The sequence below is a fragment of the Carcharodon carcharias genome, chromosome 21 (assembly GCF_017639515.1).
Source record: "Carcharodon carcharias isolate sCarCar2 chromosome 21, sCarCar2.pri, whole genome shotgun sequence".
Taxonomy (NCBI): Eukaryota; Metazoa; Chordata; class Chondrichthyes; order Lamniformes; family Lamnidae; genus Carcharodon; species Carcharodon carcharias.
In genome coordinates, this window is record NC_054487.1 from 15,512,563 (window position 1) to 15,536,985 (window position 24,423).

General features: G+C 45.0%; 1 protein-coding gene across 2 annotated transcripts in view; it reads right to left on the reverse strand.

Annotated features, from left to right (window-relative positions):
* Positions 1 to 24,423, reverse strand: part of large1 (LARGE xylosyl- and glucuronyltransferase 1) — a 473,246-nt gene that overhangs the window by 121,583 nt on the left and 327,240 nt on the right. For both annotated transcript variants that reach the window (XM_041215935.1, XM_041215936.1), the window contains exon 7: positions 4,449 to 4,553. In XM_041215935.1, coding sequence (XP_041071869.1) covers positions 4,449 to 4,553 — 105 coding nt within the window. The remainder of the gene's footprint in view (positions 1 to 4,448; positions 4,554 to 24,423) is intronic.

Here is a 24,423-nt window from a genome sequence, read left to right on the forward strand (position 1 = left end):
GGGACAGGTGTGTGGGGGGTTTGGGGACGGGTGTGTGGGGTTTGGGGACGGGTGTGTGGGGGGTTTGGGGACGGGTGTGTGGGGGGTTTGAGAGCGGGTGTGTGGGGGGTTTGGGAGCAGGTGTGTGGGGGGTTTGGGGGTGGGTGTGTGGGGGGTTTGGGAGCAGGTGTGTGGGGGGTTTGGGGGTGGGTGTGTGGGGGGTTTGGGGACAGGTGTGTGGGGGGTTTGGGGACGGGTGTGTGGGGGGTTTGGGGGTGGGTGTGTGGGGTTTGGGGGTGGGTGTGTGGGGTTTGGGGGTGGGTGTGTGCGGTTTGGGGGCGGGTGTGTGGGGTTTGGGGGTGGGTGTGTGGGGGGTTTGGGGACGGGTGTGTGGGGGGTTTGGGGACGGGTGTGTGGGGGGTTTGGGGACGGGTGTGTGGGGGGTTTGGGGGCGGGTGTGCACGGTTTGGGGGTGGGTGTGTGGGGTTTGGGGGTGGGTGTGTGGGGGGTTTGGGGACGGGTGTGTGGGGGGTTTGGGGACGGGTGTGTGGGGGGTTTGGGGACGGGTGTGTGGGGGGTTTGGGGGCGGGTGTGTGGGGGGTTTGGGGACAGGTGTGTGGGGGGTTTGGGGACGGGTGTGTGGGGGGTTTGGGAGCGGGTGTGTGGGGGGTTTGGGGACAGGTGTGTGGGGGGTTTGGGGACGGGTGTGTGGGGTTTGGGGGTGGGTGTGTGGGGTTTGGGGGTGGGTGTGTGGGGTTTGGGGGTGGGTGTGTGCGATTTGGGGGTGGGTGTGTGCGGTTTGGGGGCGGGTGTGCACGGTTTGGGGGTGGGTGTGTGGGGTTTGTGGGTGGGTGTGTGGGGTTTGGGGGTGGGTGTGTGTGGTTTGGGGATGTGTGTGTGTGGGGTTTGGGGGTGAGTGTGTGGGGTTTGGGGGTGAGTGTGTGGGGTTTGGGGGTGGGTGTGTGGGGTTTGGGGGTGGGTGTGTGTGATTTGGGGGTGTGTGTGTGGGGTTTGGGGGCGGGTTTGGGGGTGGGTGTGTGCAGTGTTTGAGGCGCGTGTGTGGTTTGGGGATGTGTGTGTGTGGGGGTTGGGGGTGTGTGTGTGGTTTGGGGGGTGTGTGTGTGTGGGGGTTGGGGGCGTGTGAGAGATTTGGGGGTGGGTGTGTGTGGCTCCTGGTGGTTGTGCGCGATTTGGTGGTGGGCAGTGTGTGTGTCCTCCACTATCCCAGCAGACATTTTACCAGTGCCTCATCCTCTTTGCTTCATAAACTCCAACTTGTTCAAAACTCCTTTTATCCTTATTCATCCATGAACTCATCCTCACTGACTTCCACAGGCTCACTGACCCTCAATATATTAAAGTTAAGCCCTTATTCTTGTTGAAAAATCCTTTATACCTACCGCTGTAAGCTCCTCCAAGTGTCATACCCCCTTCCAAATGCTCTGTTCCTCTAATTCTTAACCTTTCATTATTTACTCCTCCTTTGGACCCAACTATTTCTGGGAGAATCTTCAGTCACATTTATGCTACTTTCTTGAACTTCCTGAACCCAACTTTCCTCTCCATTTCCTCATCTCAGCCTGTCTCATTCTCAATCGTCCAACACAATCGTGTTGAAGGAGCTGTATAAATTTAAGCCGTTGTTGGAAGATGTGGCATTTTGACGTTAATCATGTTAATAGGTTCCTAGCCGGTTGGTGAAGCTGAAACCAAGACACAGAGCTTTTCATTACTGAGAGAGAGTTTATTGACTTGTTCAGTCTCACAGCTCCCCTCCCGCACAACCCAGGGCAGGATTTTTAGGTTGGTGATAATGATAATTATCACTATATCCCCCAAGCCACCTGTCCGAGTGCCACATATTGATCCCTCTTTTCCCTCAAGAAATCCCGACTGATGCGCTGATCTATCTCAGTTCCCCTACTTTGAATCCATGTCCCGTCTCACCACCCGGTTTCTGGAATTCAGTACACAGCGGAGCAACTAGCATCGGTCCAATTGATCAAATATCTTCACATCTCCCCTTGGTCTTCCCTTTTGAAACAAAACATTGGAAGAAAAAAAAACCCCTATGTCTTTCCAGAATCTTTTCCCTCCATTTTTTCAATCATGACAGTCGCAATCTATAACCATCCATCAAGAAATGATTTATTATTTGCTTAATGCTTGATGTGCGTCTCATTGCTTAGGGCCCGCTGTTAAATCTGGTGTGGGCGCGATTGGCAGGCCCAGGAGTAGCCAATGGATGGACAGCTGACCGCGATTGGCCCCCAAATTGCGAATTCACGCTGGCCGGCCAAATAACAACCAGCCAGCGTGAAACACGCGTTGAAAGGCTCAGTGCTGCTGGGGTGGGGACAGGAGGAGGGCGAGCATTCAAGTCAACGCGGGCGAGCACTCACAGAAAGATCCCTGAAGTCAGGGAGCTGAAGACATGAACAAGCTAAAGTAAAGGCCACAGAAACCAGAAAGAAGTGTCCAAGCTTCATAATCAGTCACCTGTAAACGTAGGTCATCAAAATGCTGTCTGCAGGAATATATCTTTATTTTAATTTATCATGGAAACCTCATCCTGCCCGTGGATGAGGTTTCCAAGATAAATTAAACCTCATCCACGTTTCCATGATAAATTAAACCTCATCCTGCCCGTGAATGAGGTTTCCTGAAAAATGCTAAGGCCGCCTGGCTGATTCGCCGGCCCACCAAAGGTAATGTTGGATGGGCAACGAAAAGTCCCTGTTAATTATGCCGTTAATGGGCTTCATTGCCCTCTTAATTGTTGGCGGGAGGTCTTCCCACTTTAGCGCGCGCCTGCTGACCGAAATATCGCGCGAGTGCGTGATGATGTCGGGCCGCTCGCCTGACGTCATCATGTGCTGTTTTATGCTTGAGTGGGTGGGTCGGGCCTGTGCCCGCCTGTTGAGCAAAAAATTCTGCCCCCAGTGTCCCAGCTAGCCCCTATTTATACGTGCTCAAAGACAATTCATACCCATCACCTATTTCTCTTAACTTTAACAACGCAATTGAACAAATCTTAACAATGTAACTGAGAAGATATTAATGCACACCATCCATCTTTCAGATGAGACATTAAGCCAATGGCCCATCTTCCTCCACACGTGGGCATAAAAGATCCTATAGCATTATTGTGAGAAGGGCAATTCTCCTCTATGTCGTTGACCAACATCACTAAAACAGATGGTCTGGTCACTTATCTCATTGCTGTTTATGGGGGCTTGCTGTGCACAAATTGGCTGCCGTGTTTCCTAGATTACAAGTGATTATATTTTTAAAAGTACTTCATTGGCTGTAAAGCACTTTGATATGGCCTGAGGAGGAGGAAGTCACTACATAAATGCAAGTCTTTTATTCGTTCTTTCAATTCTGTTCAGGAATTGTAAAGAAATAATTACATCTGGTTGCATCATTCTTAAAGGTTGATCCTGGTTTTAATCAGGACCCCAGGGGAGATGGTGGCATAGTGGTAATGTGACTGGACTATTAATCTAGAGGCCCTTATCTAATGCTCTGGCGGCACGGATTCAAATCTCAGCACAGCAGCTGGTGAAATTTAAATTCAACTAATAAATCTGGAATTGAAAAACTAGTCTCAGTAATGGTGACTATGAAATCATTGTCGCTTGTTGTAAAAACCCATCTGGTTCATTACTGTCCTTTAAGGAAGGAAATCTGCCGTTCTTACCCTGTCTGACCTACATGTGACTCCAGACCCATAGGAATGTGGTTTACTTTTAACGGCCCTTGGAAATGGTGTTTCAAGCCACTCAGTTCAAGGGCACTTAGGGATGGGCAACAAATGATGGCCTCACCATTGACGCCCACATCCCACAAAAGAATTTAAAAAAAGGTTTATTGATCCCTGAGAAAATGTCCATTTTTATTTTATCAGTTAAAATGAGCCCCTGCCTCTATGAAGAATTTAGAGTGGAGAAATCCAGCCTAATTCCTGACAAGGAAATTTGGGAACACACTGCCTAATTTCTGACTAGGCAATTTGGGAAGGTAGGGGAAGGATATGTGGAGAGATATAAGGATATCTCTGTTGACAAAGGGAACTTGGGAAGGGGAGGAATATAGCACCTAATCCCTATTAGATGACCAGGGAGGGGATGGTTTTCTGCCCTGTAACTCCATGGTACTGTGCGCTAGTCATCAAGTCATCACTTTACACTTGACCTTACTATTAAACTGTCCAAGAGGAAACTAGGATAGCAATTATAAAGTCTAATATCATTTCAGTCTAAAATTAGCATAGCCTGAAAGTTGAACTAGATTTGTGATTTATGTTAAAGAAACAGTTTGCTGAGATTCCTCCATACAGGTGAGGTGTTACCATTCCAATTAGCTTCAATTATAGACAGATTGGGAAACTTGCCAGCGGAGACAAAATAGACCTTAAAGCAGAAGGGAATGGTGTCTGATGTTGTCTAATTTGCCAGGTTACTGACCTGTGTTGTATCCTCGACTCAGTGCTGGCCACGGCCTGTGATTCTTCCACAAGTTCCCAAGGTACCAATCACTCTGATTCTCCACCAACCCGAGGACTTGCTGACCTGTGAATGAGAGAGCAGGGAAGAATTACCCTGTGACAGTCCACCCATATCCGTGGCTCTTTCTGTCACCAACAGCCTCTTTATGCTAGCTCATGCTTACATCGATGTGTTACATCATGTCCTTTCCTAGGTTGTCAGTGATTGCGGTAAAATACCACATTTTCTCAAAACAGATCTGAAACATTAACTCTGTTTCCCTCTCCACAGATGCTGCCTGATCTGCTGAGTATTTCCAGCATTTTCTGACTTTATTTCAGACTTCTAGAGTTTGCACTATTATGCTTTTGACTTTTCCACTTTACTCCTGGTGGTAGCAGTAGATTAACCTTTGATGAGAGTATCGAGTGGTCAGATCCACACGTGGAGAGCAATAACAATCCTGGTTGAAAGTTTGGGCACTGAGGTGATTTGCCCAAAAACTGCCTGAGCTGAGAATAACTAACCCAGTTGAGACCAGGAATCAAAGCTGAGGCTTCTGTTCTCTATGGCTTAATGCCGCCACCAGCACATTCACGCCCACTAAATAGTTAGGGGGCCTAGATTTCATACGGGAATCATTTTATCCCTTGACAGAACCCATACTCTACAAGTTTGGCTCAATAGTTCATTAGATTGAGGCAGCAAGCAGTAGCACATAAACCTGGCAGATTGGGTTATTTGATTGCAGTTGAGGTGGCAAGTCGTGGCTCGCAACTGGGCTCCTGGTCTAGGAAAAGGCTTTTTATAACTGCATCCTCTTTCTTTCCCTCATGCAGAGTGGCAACCCAACACCAAGCTGAATTATTCAAAGCTAGCATGACCACAGCTGCTTAGTGATGCTACCCCTCACCCTAATGAGCATCTCTGATCAACCAAGAGCTGTGACTTCGTGTGATTTAGGTGATGGTTGTTCTTTGCCAGCAGAGATTATATGCTACTGAAGTACGGGTAGACCTGAATTGTGTGGAATGATAACCTTGTTTGATTTGGTGAGACTGTGACTGGGCTGCAGACTGAAAAAGCTGGCCTTGTCACATTAATCTACTCTCAGGGTAGCATCCAGTCACTCACTTCAGGGAACTGGGGGATTATCATGAACCATTGAAGAATCTTCTGTAAGGTTTTAGTCCAAAGGATTTTTACATTTCTCTGAGTCTTGTGAAGAGGGACTTGACACTCTTGCTAATGGGATCCAAGCCAGTTGGTGAAGCTGAAACCAAGACACAGAGCTTTTCTTTATTGACAGAGTTTACTGACTTGTTGTCTCATAGCTCTTCTCACACTCAACCCAGTGTCCCAGCAATCCCCTATTCATAGACTCTTTTGTAAAACAAAATCAATAAATTAAGTTAAAATCAATAAATGGGAGGGGTGGGGGGGGGGGTTTCTTAAATGAGAGGCGGAGTTGTCTTCTATTTGCATGCGCTCAAAGACAATTAATACTCATCACCTGTTTCTCTTAACCTGAATGTAATTAATAAACCTGAACAATGAAATTGACATTTAACAACCTTCTCAACACATTAACCATTTCTCAGGTCAGATAGAGCCAAATTAACAGAGATCTTGATGGCTTCACCTGACAATATATCTCATTATATCTCCAACTAGCAGGATGGCCCCTGCATGACTGACTTTTCCTGCACTGTGCATTTATATTCCTGTAGTGGACAACTGAAGCAGCACTTGAAACACAAGGGAGTTTAGCCCATGGTTTGACAGTGACTCAAGCAGATTGAGATGGACTATGTCTATTTTACATACGATTATTAATGGTCTCCTGAGAGAAGAAACATTTAATTTAGTCATTAATTCCCTTCCAGGCCAAGTTAAGAAAGCCAATGATGTGACTGCGAGCAAGTAATACCTAAATTCTCATTTGAGGCTTAAAGTCTTCATTCCTGTGACTAGACTGGACTGAAATCCAGGCCTGTTGTGGGAGTCGGAAGGAGGAATTGCACAATAAACTACATTATAATGACTTGAAAGAGGGAGCCACCACCTGGCCTGGCTGTATTTGTGCCCAGATGAAATAGAAGCGTACGATTTAAAAACTCGACCAGCACACACAAGGTCAGTCTTGGTCAGGATCTAAACACGATCATCACACACAGCTGACAAAGAAAACTACCACGGTATTTGGTTCATATGGGTTTGCTGTTCCAATTGAAAAGAAAGAAAGTCTTGCATTTATATAGCACTTTTCACGACTACCTGGTGGTCGCAAAGTGCTTTACAGCTAATGAAATACTTTTGAAGTGTAGTCACAGTTGTAATCGAGAAAACACAGCAGCCAATTTGCACACAGCAAGCTCCCACAAACAGCAAAGTGAGATTGACCAGATAATCTGTTTTTGTGATGTTGATTGAGGAATAAATATTGGCCAGGCATCCGGAAGAATTCCACCGCTCTTCTTTGAAATAGTGCCTTGGGGTCTTTCTGTGGCATCCACTTGAGAGGGCAGATGGGGCCTCATCTGAGAGACAGCACCACCAACAGTGAAACATTCCCTCAGTACCACACTAGAGTGCCAACCTGGATTTTTGTACTCAAGTCCTGCAATGGAACTTGAACATGGAGCCTGATGACTCAGGGGTGAGAGTACTACCCACTAAGCCATGACTGATTTTATAACTTGGTGCAATTAAAATTAAGCCAGTGTTGAGGATGTTTCAGCACCCACTTAGGACATTTTGCATCTAATCTGTGACTGAGAGCAAAGTACGATTTTTCAATACTACTCACCTTGAATACGCAACATTTTGAATAGATCTATTAAATCTCTCCTTAACCTTCTCGGCTCTGAGAACAACCCCAGCTTCTCCAGTCTCTCTTTGTAACTGTAATCCCTCATCCCTGGGACCATTCCAGTAAATCTCCTCCACACCCTCTCCAAGGCCTTGACATCCTTCATAAAGTATGGGGCCCAGAATTGAACATAATACACCAGCTGAGGCCTGACCAGTGATTTATGAAGTTTGAGAACGACATCCTTGCTTTTGTACTCCATTCCCTTTTTTTTTTTTACAAAGCCCAGGATGTTTTTAAACAGCCTTTTTCAATTTGTCCCGGCACTCTGAAAGATTTGTGGTTTTGAGCTCCCCTGTCTCTCTGTTCCTGCAACCACTTTAAAACTGTACCACATTTATTTCCAACTCGTCGTGGAATCGAAGGAACCAGCTCAGTGAGCACAGAATGTATTGGACAAAATATGCATAATCATGCCAGGTGAAACTTAACAAAGAAAAGTACTCGTACTGCACATCAGCAGGACAACTGGGTAGTCACAGATGGTGCTGAAATAGGAAAAGGGTAGAGACCTTGGGAGTCTCAGCAGACTTGATACTCAACCAATGCAGGGCAGTAATCAACAAAAGCAATATGATGTTGAACGATATAAGCCAGAACAACAGGCCACAAGCCAGGGGCAGTCATCATTTAACAGATGCTGCCAGACCTGCTGAGTTTTCCCAGCATTTTCTGTTTTTTATTTCAGTTTACCAAAATCTGCAGTATTTTCATCTTTTTGGTCTTCAAATTCGATTCAGAAATCAAATTGAGAGCCGTGTCTGTTTCTGGTCTTTGAGTCAAGGAAGACATTTACGTGATGGGGCACAATGTTCGGCTATTCAGCTACTGGAGCATCACAGCAAACTTGACACTATCCTCAGCGAACACAGTTGAAAGCATTAAGCTGACCTTCCACCGTCAACCCAATCCTGTGATATTGAGGCTCATGTCAAGAGTATTTTGCCTGCGATCAGCTAATGTAGCACAGATGAAGTAACTGTCCATTATTAATCATTGCAGTTAGCACCGGGCATGGAGGTTTGTGCACCTCTTTTAGGAATGATATCAACGTCATGGGGATAGTGCAGCAAGAAGCCACTAAGTTGATACTTTGATCAGAGAAGCTTAGGTTGAGGAGATCGATAATGTTCTTCAAAATCATGAGTCATTTCGATAAGGTAAAGAGAGGAAACCCAGCTCCACTGGTTGGCGTGAGTAAAATGGAGGGGCATAAATTTACCATCATCATAAGGATGGTGGCTAGAGGAAGATCCTCTTTTTGATATCCGTGAGATTGCTACGATGTAGAATGTCCTGTCAGAATCAGTAATGGAAGCAGGATTAGTGGGAAAATGGGAACATGTAGAATCAGGGGAGATGGTGGGGTAGTGGTAATGCCACTGGACTAGTAATCCAAAGGTCCAGCTAATGCTCTGGGTACATAGTTTCAAATCCTACTATGGTGGAATTTAAATTGATTGAATAAATCTGTAATGGTGACCATGAAACGACCATCAGTTGTCATAAAAACCCATCTGGTTCACTAATATCCTTTAGGGAAGGAAATCTGCGCCCCGCCCCCCCCACTCCTTTACCTGGTCTGGCCTACATGTGACTCCAGACCCCCAGCAATGGGTCTTAAGTGGCCTAGCAAGCTACTCTGTTCAAAGGCTATTAGGGATGGGCAACGAATTCTGGCCTTGCCAGTGATGCCCACATTGCATGAAAGAATAAATGAAAACTGCTAGATTAAAAAGGATCAAAGTCTACCTGATAATTGTGAGATTCAATAATAATAGAGTTGTTGAGGGTAATTATAGCAATCAACTCTATGAACTAGTCAACAGCACACCCAGACACATAATAACTTCAGAAAGGGAAATGGATAATTATTTGGAAGAGAGAAGAATCAAACATTTGAGGGAGTGGCCAGCTGAAACAGAGCTCTCTTTCTGGCTCAATTCTAGGGAGGCGTTCTGCTCTCTGCAGTTTGGTGACACAATGCTTGTACATCACAGGTATCCAGGGGTCAGACAAAGGATAAACCATGGCCATGGCCCCGATACTACTGCACAAAGTGCGGCTGGTTAATCTAGCAGCACGTTTAGCACTTAAAATTACATGGAACCCTTCACCAGCAATCACTGCATTGATCTGACATCATTAAACAACACATCAATGCTAATGTTTGCTATATAATAGAAATACCAACCTTCAAATTAACCCGTCAAATCATCAAATTTACAGCCAGTTAACCTGTTACAGGGACATACACAGAAACTTATTAAATACAAAACAGAGACCAACTGGAGATTTATCATTCCATCCTTTCACAGAGAAAATACTCCCATTTTCTTATTCCTTTCAAAACAAGTCAAACTTACCTCGCACAATTCTGACTCCTCCTCGCACGGACAGTGAGGACAGTGACTCCGCCTCGCACAGACAGTGAGGACAGTAACTCTGCCTCGCACGGACAGTGAGGACAGTAACCCTGCCTCGCACGGACAGTGAGGACAGTAACTCTGCCTCGCACGGACAGTGAGGACAGTGACTCCGCCTCGCACGGACAGTGAGGACAGTGACTCCGCCTCGCACGGACAGTGAGGACAGTGACTCTGCCTCGCACAGACAGTGAGGACAGTAACCCTGCCTCGCACGGACAGTGAGGACAGTAACTCTGCCTCGCACGGACAGTGAGGACAGTGACTCCGCCTCTCACGGACAGTGAGGACAGTGACTCCGCCTCGCACGGACAGTGAGGACAGTAACTCTGCCTCGCACGGACAGTGAGGACAGTAACTCTGCCTCGCACGGACAGTGAGGACAGTGACTCCGCCTCGCACGGACAGTGACTCCGCCTCGCACGGAGAGTGAGGACAGTGACTCTGCCTCGCACGGACAGTGAAGACAGTGACTCTGCCTTGCACAGACAGTGAGGACAGTGACTCCGCCTCGCACGGACAGTGAGGACAGTGACTCCGCCTTGCACAGACAGTGACTCTGCCTCGCACGGACAGTGAAGACAGTGACTCTGCCTCGCACGGACAGTGAGGACAGTGACTCCGCCTCGCACGGAAGTGAGGACAGTGACTCCACCTCGCACGGACAGTGAAGACAGTAACTCCGCCTCGCACAGACAGTGAGGACAGTGACTCCGCCTCGTACGGACAGTGACTTCGCCTCGCATGGACAGTGAGGACAGTGACTCCGCCTCGTACGGACAGTGACTCCGCCTCGCACGGACAGTGAGGACAGTGACTCCGCCTCGCACGGACAGGGACTCCGCCTCGCACGGACAGTGAGGACAGTGACTCCGCCTTGCACGGACAGGGACTCGACCTCGCATGGACAGGGACTCGGCCTCGCACGGACAGTGACTCCACCTCGCACGAACTGTGAGGACAGTGACTCTGCCTCGCACGGACAGTGAGGACAGTGACTCCGCCTCGCACGGACAGTGATTCCGCTTCGCACGGACAGTGACTCCGCCTCGCATGGACAGTGAGGACAGTGACTCCGCCTCGCACGGACAGTGACTCCGCCTCGCATGGACAGTGAGGACAGGGACTCTGCCTCACACGGACAGTGAGGACAGTGACTCCGCCTCGCACGGACAGTGATTCCGCTTCGCACGGACAGTGACTCCGCCTCGCATGGACAGTGAGGACAGTGACTCCGCCTCGCACGGACAGTGACTCCGCCTCGCATGGACAGTGAGGACAGGGACTCTGCCTCGCACGGACAGTGAGGACAGTGACTCCGCCTCGCACGGACAGTGATTCCGCTTCGCACGGACAGTGACTCCGCCTCGCATGGCCAGTGACCTCGCCTCGCATGGACAGTGACTCTGCCTCGCATGGACAGTGAGGACAGGGACTCTGCCTCGCACGGACAGTGAGGACAGTGACTCCGCCTCGCATGGACAGTGACTCCGCCTCGCACGGACAGTGAGGACAGGGACTCCGCCTCGCACGGACAGTGACTCCGCCTCGCACGGACAGCGAGGACAGGGACTCCGCCTCGCACGGACAGTGAGGACAGTGACTCCGCCTCGCATGGACAGTGACTCCGCCTCGCACGGACAGTGAGGACAGGGACTCCGCCTCGCACGGACAGTGACTCCGCCTCGCACGGACAGCGAGGACAGGGACTCCGCCTCGCACGGACAGTGAGGACAGTGACTCCGCCTCGCACGGACAGTGACTCCGCCTCGCATGGACAGTGAGGACAGGGACTCCGCCTCGCACGGACAGTGACTCCGCCTCGCACAGATAGTGAGGACAGTGGCTCCGCCTCGCATGGACAGTGAGTCCGCCTCGCATGGACAGTGAGGACAGTGGCTCCGCTTCACACGGACAGTGAGTCCGCCTCGCACGGACAGTGACTCCACCTCGCACGGACAGTGAGGACAGTGACTCCGCCTCACACGGACAGTGACTCCGCCTCACACGGACAGTGAGGACAGTGACTCTGCCTCGCACGGACAGTGAGGACAGTGACTCCGTCTCGCACGGACAATAGGAATAGATTGAAACTCTGCTTTTTGGATCGGAGGTGCATATTTAGAATGTTTATCTCTGTAAGTAAATATTTATAGAAATATATAAAGATTGGCTCCAGTTCTATCCTTCACCACCTTACTTCCTGGAGTTTAATGTGATGGTTGAGACAGACTGCCTAAAGGCGTAGGCTGGAAACCAAGGGAAAAATAATTTGACAAGAAAAACTAAAATCCTAGTAGTCATTGTGTAAAATGGCAGAATGTACATGTAAATTGTTGGAGTATGATTACCCGCCAATGTTTTTGGAGTCTGAACCATATGAACAGTGGAAAAATAGTGATGTGGACACAGGTTACTTCCCTGTCAAGTAGAAAACAAGGTATGACCTTGGTGTGTCACTTCCTGTTGAAAATCAGATGTAAAGTATTTTATGAGGTTGATGCTCATCAAGTAGACAGTAATGAAGATTTCTACGTTCTATTAAGGGATCTTGGATGAATCTACATCTATTAAATACCAAAGCAGTATGGTCAGAACTTGATAGATTTTGAAAACAGGTGGAGGAATATATTATGGACTTTAACAGATTTGACAAAATTCAATTTGCGGAATCCCTGGATAGGTACTAGCATTTAAATTGTTTGATTATGCTAAGGTGTCTTATAAGGACAGGCTACTGGTTTTAACTGGTGTTTGGTTCTCAAAGAAGGAAACTTTGCTGAATTAGATGTCTGCTACCTTTGAAACAGTCAGACACTGCACACAGGCATCAATACAATGCAAAATTAAAGACAGACAAAATGATTTTGAGAGCACATTTGGCAAGTGTGGCAATTATAGCTTATGACAAAATTGCATCACAAATAATGAGCAAACGAATCCCAGGGGTGCACAAGGAAGAATTAATAGGTGCTTCAGGTGTGATTTGAAGCACCATTATGCAATTAATTGTCCAAAGCAGAGAGTCTATGAAATGATACAGAGAGTACTGAGACAGAGGATAATGATGAATCTAAACAAATTATACAAAGATCACAAGGAGTTTTAGTCCTGTAATTAATCGTGTTAGTCAGGGACACCTTTAACTGTGCAGTACCAGATAGTGCTTGCACCTCAACAGTATGGGGGAAAGATTGGTTAAAATGTTATCTTGACTCACAAAGTAGTGAGAATTGCCACAAGGTTATGGAATAGAAAAGTACTACTTGCCTTAGGCTTAGAGATGACAACATATTTAGGTCACTAAGGAGAGTTGCAATTCCATGTAAAATAGCTAGTGTAAACCATTTTATAAATATGGACATAAACTCTAGTGAGATAACTATGCTGTTGAATAAACCTTTTACAAGAAGTGCACAAATGAAACTTAACATGGAGTATGATAAGTCAATTATTTTGGAAAGTCAGTGGACTTGCTGTCTAGTGAGGACATTATGGTATTATGGTATTCTTGCTGTCTAGTGAGGACATTATGGTATTCCCTGAACAAAGCCAGATGTTTTGTATCAGACTATTAGTGAAGTGTTAATGGCATCATGTGATAAGAATCAGAGAGAAAAGAAACAAACTGTCTTAAAGTTATACCTCCCTTTCAAAGGTTAAACATTTTGCTAAAAGATTCAGGTGTCATTCACGAAGTGAGTATGAGGCTAATAGAAGAGATTAGTGAGAATTGTGAAATCTGTAAGAACTACTGAAGGACTCCTCCATGTCCTATTATAAGCCTCCCATTGTGTGTGACTTTAATGAGATAGTTGCCATGGTCTAAATGTATGGTACAAAGACAGAAATATGTTACTTTACATTTTGTAGGCCTGGTGACCAGATGTAGTCATCCTACAAACTATTAAAATTCACTCCTCATGTTTGATCAGAATTAATTACAAAATCTTAGACCCTGAGCAGATGGTACCTAAAGTGCTCATGTGGTTTGTGATGAAAGTCCTGAGGAACAGAATGTGGAAGATCAAGGGCTGGATAGTGGTAACGACACGCAGAACAGAGCTGTCATATTCACAGGCCGATTGTCCAGAGTGGCTACTCGGCTGAGGTGTATTCCGGAGGGGATGGAGGGATGTGACAATTGTGGATGTGCAAAAAAAGCTACTGCCAGTTTTAGATATTGGTTGGACATTCAGGATGATGGCGAAGCTGCAGGGTTCCTGGACCGGCAGAATGGGATGAAAGAGCGGAGAGTAAGAAAGCACTGTACAAGTGCTGATAGTGGGTCTGGAAGAGACTTTTCCATCAGAAAATTATCACGTACCAGAGGAAAACCCTCAGGTACTGGATGAGAGAGATCTCATGCTGTCTTGAGCAGTGGACACCATCTTACTGAATTCCTTCAAACGAGAGCTGGATCTTGTTCTGTTTGGGGCAGGCATCACACCTCTTAAAAGCTATATGTTTCCGAGAATTTCGGGCCAGAGTCATCTCCTGAACGAGTTACAATTACCTAGCTGGGTCAGAGAGGAATTTCCTGGAATTATTGCCCCCAAATGTTTATCTAATTTTGTAACCTCTCCCAGTCAATCCCATTGCCTTGAGTAGGGTGGAGAGCATATATGTTGTGATTCACAAGGTATCAGAATAGTGCGGGGCAAGCTGGATACACCAGAAGGTCCATCACTGTTTGTACCAATGTTACTGTAAAATTAATATTGAAAGTGTCAATTGGAGGTTAGCAATAAAAGTGTTAATGTGAAATGGGTAATAAAGATGTTAATGTAAAATCGATAATGAAAGTGTTAAGGTAAAATTGATAATGCAAACATTAATTTATTCTGATGAAATCCTTCTGACGTTTAAAATAATTCAGTTAATGTCTTCTTTAAAATATTACACAACTAGTTGTGTTTATATAGCACCTTTAACATAATAAAGTGATTGCTGAAATATGACATTTCGTTGAAGCTTTTCATCTTGCACTCATCAAGACAATCTCAAGAATACCAATGTCAAGGGAAGCAACAACTTTATACTGTATGAGAAGGGAGTGCTGATTGATTAGCAAGTGGACTCAGATTGGTAGTTAATGGTGACTGACAGTTAACTGCCAAGCATTGTTTGAAATTTTAAAGCAGGCAGCTTGACTCTGATTGGTCAAAGCATTGCCCTGAGGAATGAACCAGTGAATGGCTGTCACTTATGTTTTACAGCGTTGCAAGGCCTTAAGGACAATGCGGACATAGATATCAGTAAACGCGACAAAGGGATGGGAATATTTATCCTTAACAAGTGTGACCATATCAACAAAATGCACGCCATTCTTAATGGCGGGTCCAAATTCGTATCCATTGGACCTGCCGGTCAACATAATTGGACAGCCTTGCTCAAAAGTAAGCTAAAAAAAAAATGCTTGCTGGGTTTGTGTAACAGCGATGAGCTGCCATGTGATATATATGACAGGGTTCACCTTCATGGCTCGCTGTGTCCACATATCCATGGGCTGCCCAAGACACACAAAAGTGATGTTCCTTTACACCCTATCTTATCTATGGACGGTTCTGCAGAGCATGAATTGGCCAAATGGTTGGGCAAATTGTTACTACCAGTTTTGAGCGAGTTTTCCAGATACACGATGAAGGATTCCTTCACATCTGCAAATACCATACAGGGCTGCATATCGATAGCAATGCTCATTTGACATTGCTAGCCTATTCACCAATGTTCCACTTAAGGAAGCCATACATATTTGTGCTGCAGCATTGTATCATGGTGATTTAGACCCACCACCATTGCATGAATCAGTATTCATTGAGCTTATGAACTCAGCAACTTGCGCAGTTGAGTTCTGTTTTAATGAAACGTGCGTCCAAATAGATGCTGTTGCCATGGGATCCCCTATCGGCCCAACTCTCATAAACATCTTTGTTGGGTTCTGTGAGAAACGTGTCTTCAATGGAATGACACCTAGCCCCCGATCTCTTGCATAGTTCAGCTATGGGGATGTTACGTTTGCTATATTTACAGCTGGATGTAATAATTTCCTGACATGTCTTAAAGGGCTCCATCCTAAACTCAAATTCAGCTTTGAAATAGAGCAGTCAAATGAACTCCCCACTCTTGACGTAACAGTTGAGAAATCTGCTAGGGGGTTCTTTGCCATGGTCTACCTCAAGCTTACCTTCACTGGTCAATACACATGTTGGGATTCTTACAGTTCCACATGCTATAAGATTGGCCCTTCTGGCTGCTTCATTCCTCAGTGCAATGCTTTGACCAGAGTCAAGCTGCCTGCTTTAAAATTTCAATTCGTAAATAGGGCCTAAGCCATTTGCTCACCGTGCAAGCTTGATGATGAAATAGGGCATCAAGACATCCTGCAGTATATTGGCTATCCTGATCAGATCATTCCACATTGTATATTGCGCAAACCCATGAAAGGGCCTAAGGCCATCACTTTCTGCCCTGAAAAGTGCCCAGTCTACCTCAGATTACCCTGAAGGACAAGGTATCTCAAAAATTTGAGCAACAGGTGAAGATAGCTGTTTCAAGCTGCTACTATACAGTAGCAACACAAGTGGTATTCGCCACTAACAGGATGTTGTCATCAAGCCAAAAAGCTGTTCTGCCTATCACACAAATGAGTAATGTGATGTATGAATTTCAGTGCCAGTGTGACGCTAGGTATGACTAGGCTGTACGTCCCAAAGACTGGCGGATCATATCAAACAGAATGTCCCTTCTTATGTTTGCAATGGGCAAGGTACAGACTGCACCCAACCAGCCCACACTTGCAAAACTCAAAACACAGTGTCCAACATTAGGTGTGATTCTGCGATTGGACAACATTTTCTAAATAATCTTCAGTCTGCTAGGAATGACGCTGACAACCAATTTAAGATTGTCAGTCAGGTTTGCAGTGTGTCGCATTTTCATGTTCTGGAAGCTACATATATTAATGTACAGGGCCCTGTTCTTTGCAGACAGAAAGAACATGTATACACATTGTGCCTGTTTCTGCTAAACAAAATAAGTGACAGCCATTCGCTGGTTCATTCCTCAGGGCAATGCCTTGACCAATCAGGGTCAAGCTGCTCAGTTTAAAATTTCAAACAATGCTTGGCAGTTAACTGTCAGTCACCATTAACTGATATATTCTCCATGACAATGCTTCTACCAGAGTCCACTTGTCAACTAATCAGCGCTCTCTTCTCATGCAGGATAAAAATTGTTGCTTCCCCTCAAATTGGCATTCTTGCGATTGCCCTATCAGTGCAAGATGAAAAGCTTTGACAAAACGTATTTTTTCAGCAATACTCAAGTCTGTAATAATAAAGGTGCTTTACCAGGCTAATTATAGCAAATCTGACACTGAGCCACATTAGGAGATGCTATGGTAGATGACAAAAAACTTTGTCAAAGAAGTTGGTTTTAAAGGAGGAAAGTTAGGTAGAGAGGTGGAAAGGTTCAGGGAGAGGGTTTAGAGCTTTGGGCATTAGCAGCCAAAGGCACTGTCTTCAGTAGCAGAGCGATAAAAACTAATAAAAACAGGAAATGCTGGAAAGCTCAGCAGGTCTGGCAGCATCAGCGGAAAAAGAAACAAAGAGTTAACAATTCGAGTCCAATAGTTCTGAAGGACTCGAAACGTTAACTCTGTTTCTCTCTCCACAAATGCTGCCCAGCCTGCTGAGTTTTTCTGGTTTTATTTCAGAATTCCAGCATCTGCTGTATTTTGCTTTCATTCTACCGATTAAAACTAATGGTGTTGAAGAGGTCGGCATAGGAGATCCAGAGATATCAGAGCATTGCAGGGTTGGTGAAGGTCACAGAGATAGAGAGGGACAAAGCTATGGAGAGATTTGAAAAAAAAACAGTGCGAGTAAGATGACTACAGAGCTTTGGATGAGCTGAGGCAGGGACGGAGGTGGGGCGATGTTAAGGGGGTGGAAATAGAACGTCTTAATGATGGTGTGGCTATGTGATTAACAGCTGACCTTGAGGTCAGATATGACACTAAGCTTGTGAGTTGTCCGGTTCAGCTTTAGATAACTGCCATGGACAGGGGTGGAGTCAGTGGCGAGGGAATGGAGTTGGTGGCAGGGACCTATTGGTATTCCCAGTGTTTTGTTGGTAAGGAGATGACAGGGTTAAAGTCAGAAGTCCTGTAGTGGGATCAAGTTCACCTAGGTAGAGTGATTTGGCATGGAGCATTGACGAGTTGTTATCCAAGTCTGGAAACAGGTGCATCTGGCAGCTAAGGTGCAGAAGGCTCTTTGCAAAGTACACTCTGCATGCAATGAACAGTCACTGACAATAACTAATACAATCTGTAATCCACTTAACAATTCAAGGAAGCTGTTCTTTAAAACCAGCTCTTAACCTCAAGCTGGAACACAGTCATCACTTGGAGCCCATAGCAAAGTTGTGAATCTTTGTCCACTACAGCCTTTCTAAGAACACTCGATTTCATGATTCTTCTATGGATAATCTTCTGAACTTTCTTTTAGTTCACCTGCAGCTACAAATATGTCATCCACGTGCTCTTCCTTCTCAATATGTTCAAATCTCTTTCTGTCTTAATCTTTCCTAAGATATTAAAACTATAGATCTCCTTACTTCTAAAATTAAGGTAAAATACTGTAGATGATGGAGATCTGAAATGAAAACAGAAAGTGCTGGAAAACCTCAGCAGGTCTGGCAGCATCTGTGGAGAGAGAAATAGAGTTAATGTTTCGAGTCTGTATGAGTCTTCTTCAGGGCTGAAGAGAGATAGAAATGTAATGGGTTTGATGCTCCCCTCCCCCAACCAAGGGCCAAGCTGAATCTTGTTCCCATGTTTTGCTTTTAGAAACTGCTGACTCTTGTTCTGCTACTAGCACATTCTGCTGACCTTTATGCCACAATTAACACCTGCTTTAGTCTTTACCACTATCAGTACCACTCCCTTTCTGTGTCCATGTCACTCCTGCCCTCCAAACTATTTCTGACCTTCTATTTTGCTTCACCCACTCTGTTCAACAGCATACAATCTATCACATTTCTACCTCCATTCAGCTCTGAAGAGGAGTCATATGGACTAGAAACGTTAACTCTGTTTCTCTCTCTACCGATGCTATCAGACCTGCTGAGTTTTTTCAGCATTTTGTTTTTATTTCATATCTCCTTCACTCCTTCAGTTCACCCTCCTTGCTATAACCTTTAGAATTAAAATAGAATTGACACCAAATCACTGTCTCGCATTTCTCTGCATATCAACCTTGGCAGTGTTGGCCATCATCCAGGCTTTTCAATTTAAAAGAAATTGAAATAATCTGTGTGATTTATCTAGAAACATGAACGTTGGCCAAATTTTCCTTCCCTAACCCAAGGCACCAGTGATAATTGAAGTATTCCTAAGCGGCATTGACTGAGATTAGCTGAGGTCACAGCTAGCACTGAATCTGGACGTTGCGTGGCCTGCATGCTCAGTAACTTCTGGAGAGGCTCGCTCTGCCTTCCAGGGAGTGAAGAGTAAATGTTATGAGTGAACTAAATGTTGACCTTGTCATTCTTCCTGATTTGTCACAGGAATTTTTCTTTCAGTGCTTAGAGAATAAGGACGTGTTGCCGTTGACCTAAGATATGCCAACCTTGTCCTAATTATACTCATTCATGGGTCCCGACAGATGAAAATGATAAATGCTAATCTTGCTATTTTTGGTTTCTGAGCGAGAACTAATTACTCAGTGCTCAGAATAGACTCTTTGTGCTTCTCTTATCCATTTTCTCCAGTCTATTTTCTCTCCCTCAGCCACTGAGTCATCGTGCAGTCGAGTTCCACAAAAACCCTGACCTCAGATTCTGTGAGCTCTGACTAGTGAATGCTGCTGGTTATTCACGTTTGTTGAGGCAACGTCAATGAACCTGGGCCTCCGGAGTCTGTCCGGCATGAATGATCAGGGTGAGAACGTTGGCTACCTGGGATTAACTGTATCTGTGCCCCACTGAGACTGGCCAACCAAATAATATAAATAGACCCATTAAAGATTACAAAAGTTTGACTTGTGATTTTCCTTCACTCAATGAATGCAAAATTGGTTCAGTTGTAGGAGGCAGAGGGTGATGACAGAAGGATGCTTTAGTGACTGGAAGCCACTGTCCAGTGGCGCACCACAGGGATCTGTGCTGGGTCCCCTATTATTCGTCATTTATATAAACGACATAGATGACTATGTGGGGGGTAAGATTAGAAAGTTTGCAGATGACACAAAGATTGGCTGGGTGGTTAACAATGAGGTTGAGTGTCTTGGGCTACAGGAAGATATAGACGGGGTGGTCAAATGGGCAGACAAGTGGCGGATGGAATTTAACCATGAAAAGTGTGGGATGATACACTTTGGAAGGAGTAATTTGACAAGGAAGTATTCAATGAACGGCATGGCACTAGGAAGTTCTGGAACCTTGGCATGTGTGTCCATAGATCTCTGAAGGCCGGTGGGGGGGAGCAGGGGGGGTGCATGTTAGTGGGGTGGTGAAAAAAGTGGGACACTTGCCTTTATCAATTGAGGCAGAGGTTACAAAGGTAGGGAGGTCATGTTGGAGTTGTATAGAACCTTGGGGAGGCCACAGCTGCAGTACTGTGTGCAGTTCTGGTCGCCACATTATAGGAAGGATGTGATTGCACTTGCACTGGAGGGGGTGCAGAGGTGATTCACCAGGATGTTGCCTGGGATGAAACATTTAAGTTATGAAGAGAGGTTGGATAGACTTGGGTTGTTTTTGTTGGAGCAGAGAAGACTGAGGGGCGACCTGATCGAGGCGTACAAGATTATGAGGGGCATGGACAGGGTGGATAGGGAGCAGTGTTCCCCTTAGTTGAAGGGTCAGTCACAAGGGGGCATAAGTTCAAGGTGAGGGGAAGGAGGTTTAGGAGGGATGTGAGGAAAAACATTTTTACCTAGAGGGTGGTGACGGTCTGGAATGCACTGCCTGGGAGGGTGGTGGAGACGCGTTGCCTCACATCTTCTAAAAAGTACCTGGATGAGCACTTGGCATGTCATAACATTCAAGGCTATGGGCCAAATGCTGGTAAATGGGATTAGGTAGATAGGTCAGATGTTTCTCACGTGTCGGTGCAGACTCGATGGGCCAAAGGGCCTCTTCTGCACTGTGTGATTCTGTAATTCTGTGAATGAGTGGCAGCAATCCTATTGTGATGGGGAAATGTATTGTCAGTATTTGGAAGGATGAGCTCTCCTATACCCAAACCTATTCTGCTCCAGTTTAGTTTAGAACCTGTTAAAACCCAATCTCAACAGCTGGCAGCCGATAGCAGAACTGCTTGGCTGGTGACAAACAGAACAATGATCATTTGACAACGCTAACTTTAGCTTCCATATGTTGAAACTCCCTTCAAGACTTAGTGGGTTAATAGTCTTCTTAAAACAATCACTACCAGCACTAACCTTGCCATACATAATGGCTGTCAAACAAAATGGGTTCCATGTTTCTTGGAGGCAGCATCAATCTAGCTGTCATGTGTTGTGTACGGCATGTTCCTGTACGTAGCCAGCCTCAAACTAACCCTTCATTGTTCCACATGACATTTGGAGCACCACTGAGGGAAGATAAATTTCCATCTCTTATGAGTAGAATTCACACTCATGGTGAAGTAGGTGCGAGGCTAAGATTCTTCTGGGAGAGGAACTGTCCAGGCACCCATTCAGCAGAATGTTTAGGTGTGACACTAAAGAGTGTCATTCACTTTGTTTTCTTTGATTGATTTTAAATTAAAGTTTGATTATAATGTTGAATACTATTATTTGTGACTTCTCAGTTCAAGGATCCTCCAAGGCCACAACTGTGAGTTAATCACTTCCAACCCACAACCACCTATTTTTTCTTGTCAGTCCTGTGCTCATCAGATGAGGGATGTTAGTACTGAGGAATGGAAGATTTGCTACTTCAGGCCAGCTTTGTCAGCATCAAGACATTCCTGGTCAAGCACAGCACAATGACATGTAGAGCAAAGCACTCTGCTGCCCTGAAAATACATCTTAATTCCAGCTCAGACAACTGCAACCTACTCCATCAGGGTAACCTTTTCTTTATCTGAGACTAGTCATCATCTGGCCTGTGAGCATGGTTACCAATTTGTGCTGAATTAAGGGCAATTGTGTGTTGTAAGTTATTTTATCCATATCTAATAGAGTCTACACTGGATTCCCTGAAATCGGTAGGATTGTTACAGTTAGACAGAGGCTTGTATTCTATTACTTTGGGCTGGTACCAAACCCTGACCCTGAGGTAAATGACCAATTTTAAATTCCACTAAACTGGACAGTTCTATGACATGTGTAGAGCTTAAAAGTGATGCAACAAAATGAGACCTGAGCAAACCAGTTACTTTTTCTCCCTTAGGGATAGAGTTTACTGGAATCGTTGCGAGTTTACCTCATGTATACAACTAGTTTACAGGTGGGTTTAAACAGATTATGAGTTCAACATAACTACTGAATCTGGAAGAGAGGCTATGAGAACCAACAAGTACATTAGAGAGGCATAAGTGTTAAAATCAGGGGACTATCTGGAGTCAGATTTCTAATCAAAAATGACAAGGCAGATCACTAAATCAAGGCTTGGTAGGTCTGCACAGTGTACAAAGAAGAGCAGCTAGACTAATCTTAAGTGTAGAGGAGTGAGTGTATAATCTATGCTGACATTTCAGTTGAATTGAGGGAGTGCAGCATTGTCAGAGCTGCCATCTTTCTGGTGAGCCGTTAAAGGTCATGTCTGTCTAGTCAGGTGGCAGTTACTGAAATAAAGCAGTTCCCCATTTCCTGGGCCAACTCAGCAGCACCATCAAAGACAGACAAATTCATCATTGATCTCAGAGCTGTTTTTGAACCCTTCCTGCATACATACTGGCTGCTGCATTTGCCTACATTAACGACAATGGCTTTATTTAGTTTTTGGCTGTTCCAATTTGGGATGTCCCATGGATGTGCAACACACCACACAAATGCAAACACTTTCTTTCTAAGACAACATTAGAAAAATTTGGATTTGAAAAGGAGATGGGGGGGGTAACTCAGCTAAGTACATATAACATTAAATTGTAGACTTAAATTAAGCACAGATTATTACTTCAAAGGGATACAATCAACCAAAGATATAAATGGAAATTAGTGAAACTGAAATTTGGAACAGCTATGTTGGGAAAAAAATATTTTTCATAGAAAGTTAAGAAATTGAAACTCAGTTGGAACAAAACAATGGAAGCATAAACACTGAGGGGGTTTCAGAATGCAGTGGTACGCCATCTCAGGAGACTCAATGTACTAGAGGATGGGTGAGTGGCTTGTGTTAGGTTAAGAATAAGTAACTGCATTTTCTTCTAAATTGTGCCAGGTATTATCTAGAGCCAATTTACTTTTTGAGACTTAACAGAACATCAATAGTCATCTTCAGGTTGAGTGAAGGGCAAGGCATTTGCCTTGGCTTAAATATCCTTAGTGCTAATATGCTGATATCAGAGAAACAATTGAGTGATGCCAAAACAAAAATATATCCCATGGCTACTTCCTCTTTGTTCCCCTAACAGGTTCTCCATGAAAGCACAGTGCACCCTGTCCTAGTGCAGAGTCAGTAAATTGGCTTCATCAGATGGTAGCTCGTCCATTCACCCCTCTACCCTACATTTCTTGTAACAACCACAGAGCTAGCACACAGGACAAACATCCTCCTTTCTCCAAGAGCAAGGACTTTAACATCTGATGAAGCTTACAACAGAGCATTGGCTTCAGGAAGATAATAGGAGAGAGATTTATGATCAGAGTAACATCAACTGCAACCTCATTGATGTATAGTGGGATACTAGTATAATGGGGCATGTATTGCTACCCATTTAAAAAAAAAAATTTCAAATGCTTATCCAATTCTCTTCTCAAACAACGAACGTAAGAAATAGGGGCAGGAGTAGTCCATACGGCCCGTCAAATCTGCTTTGCCATTCAATACGAACATTGGCTTCAACTCCATTTTCCAGCCCACTCCCCAAATCCCTTTAATGCCTTGCAAGACCAAAATCTGTTTATCCCAGCCTTAAATGTATTCAACGATGAAGCATCCACAATCCTCTGGGGTACAGAATTCCAAAGATTCACAACCCTTTGAGTGAAGTAATTTCTCCTCATCTCAGTCCTAAATGATCGGCCTCTTATCCTGAGGCTGTGCCCCTGTGTTTTAAGATTCTCTGACCATTGGAAACAATCTCTCAGCGTCTACAATGTTACAATCTCTGCCTCAAATGCCAATTGTGATAAGGGAGGCCCCATTCTTTCTTTAATTTATTTTCAGGATTTGGACACCAGTGAATAGACCAACTTTTATTAGTAGTGGCAGGCCTTCTTAATCTTTGTAGCAGTTTGGCAGAGCTGAGTGGTGTGCTTGGCCACTTCAGAGGACCCTTAACAGTCAACTGTATTGGCATGGGACTGGAGTCACACAGGCTAGACTGGGCAAGGACAGGTTTCATTCTCCAAATAACCTTACAGAACCAATTGGATTTTTAGGACAATCTAATTTTTACTGGCATTTGTTTTTTTTCCATTTGAAAATTTTTTTATCCTGAGTGCAAATTCTAGAAATGCCATTTTTTGGACTATTAGTC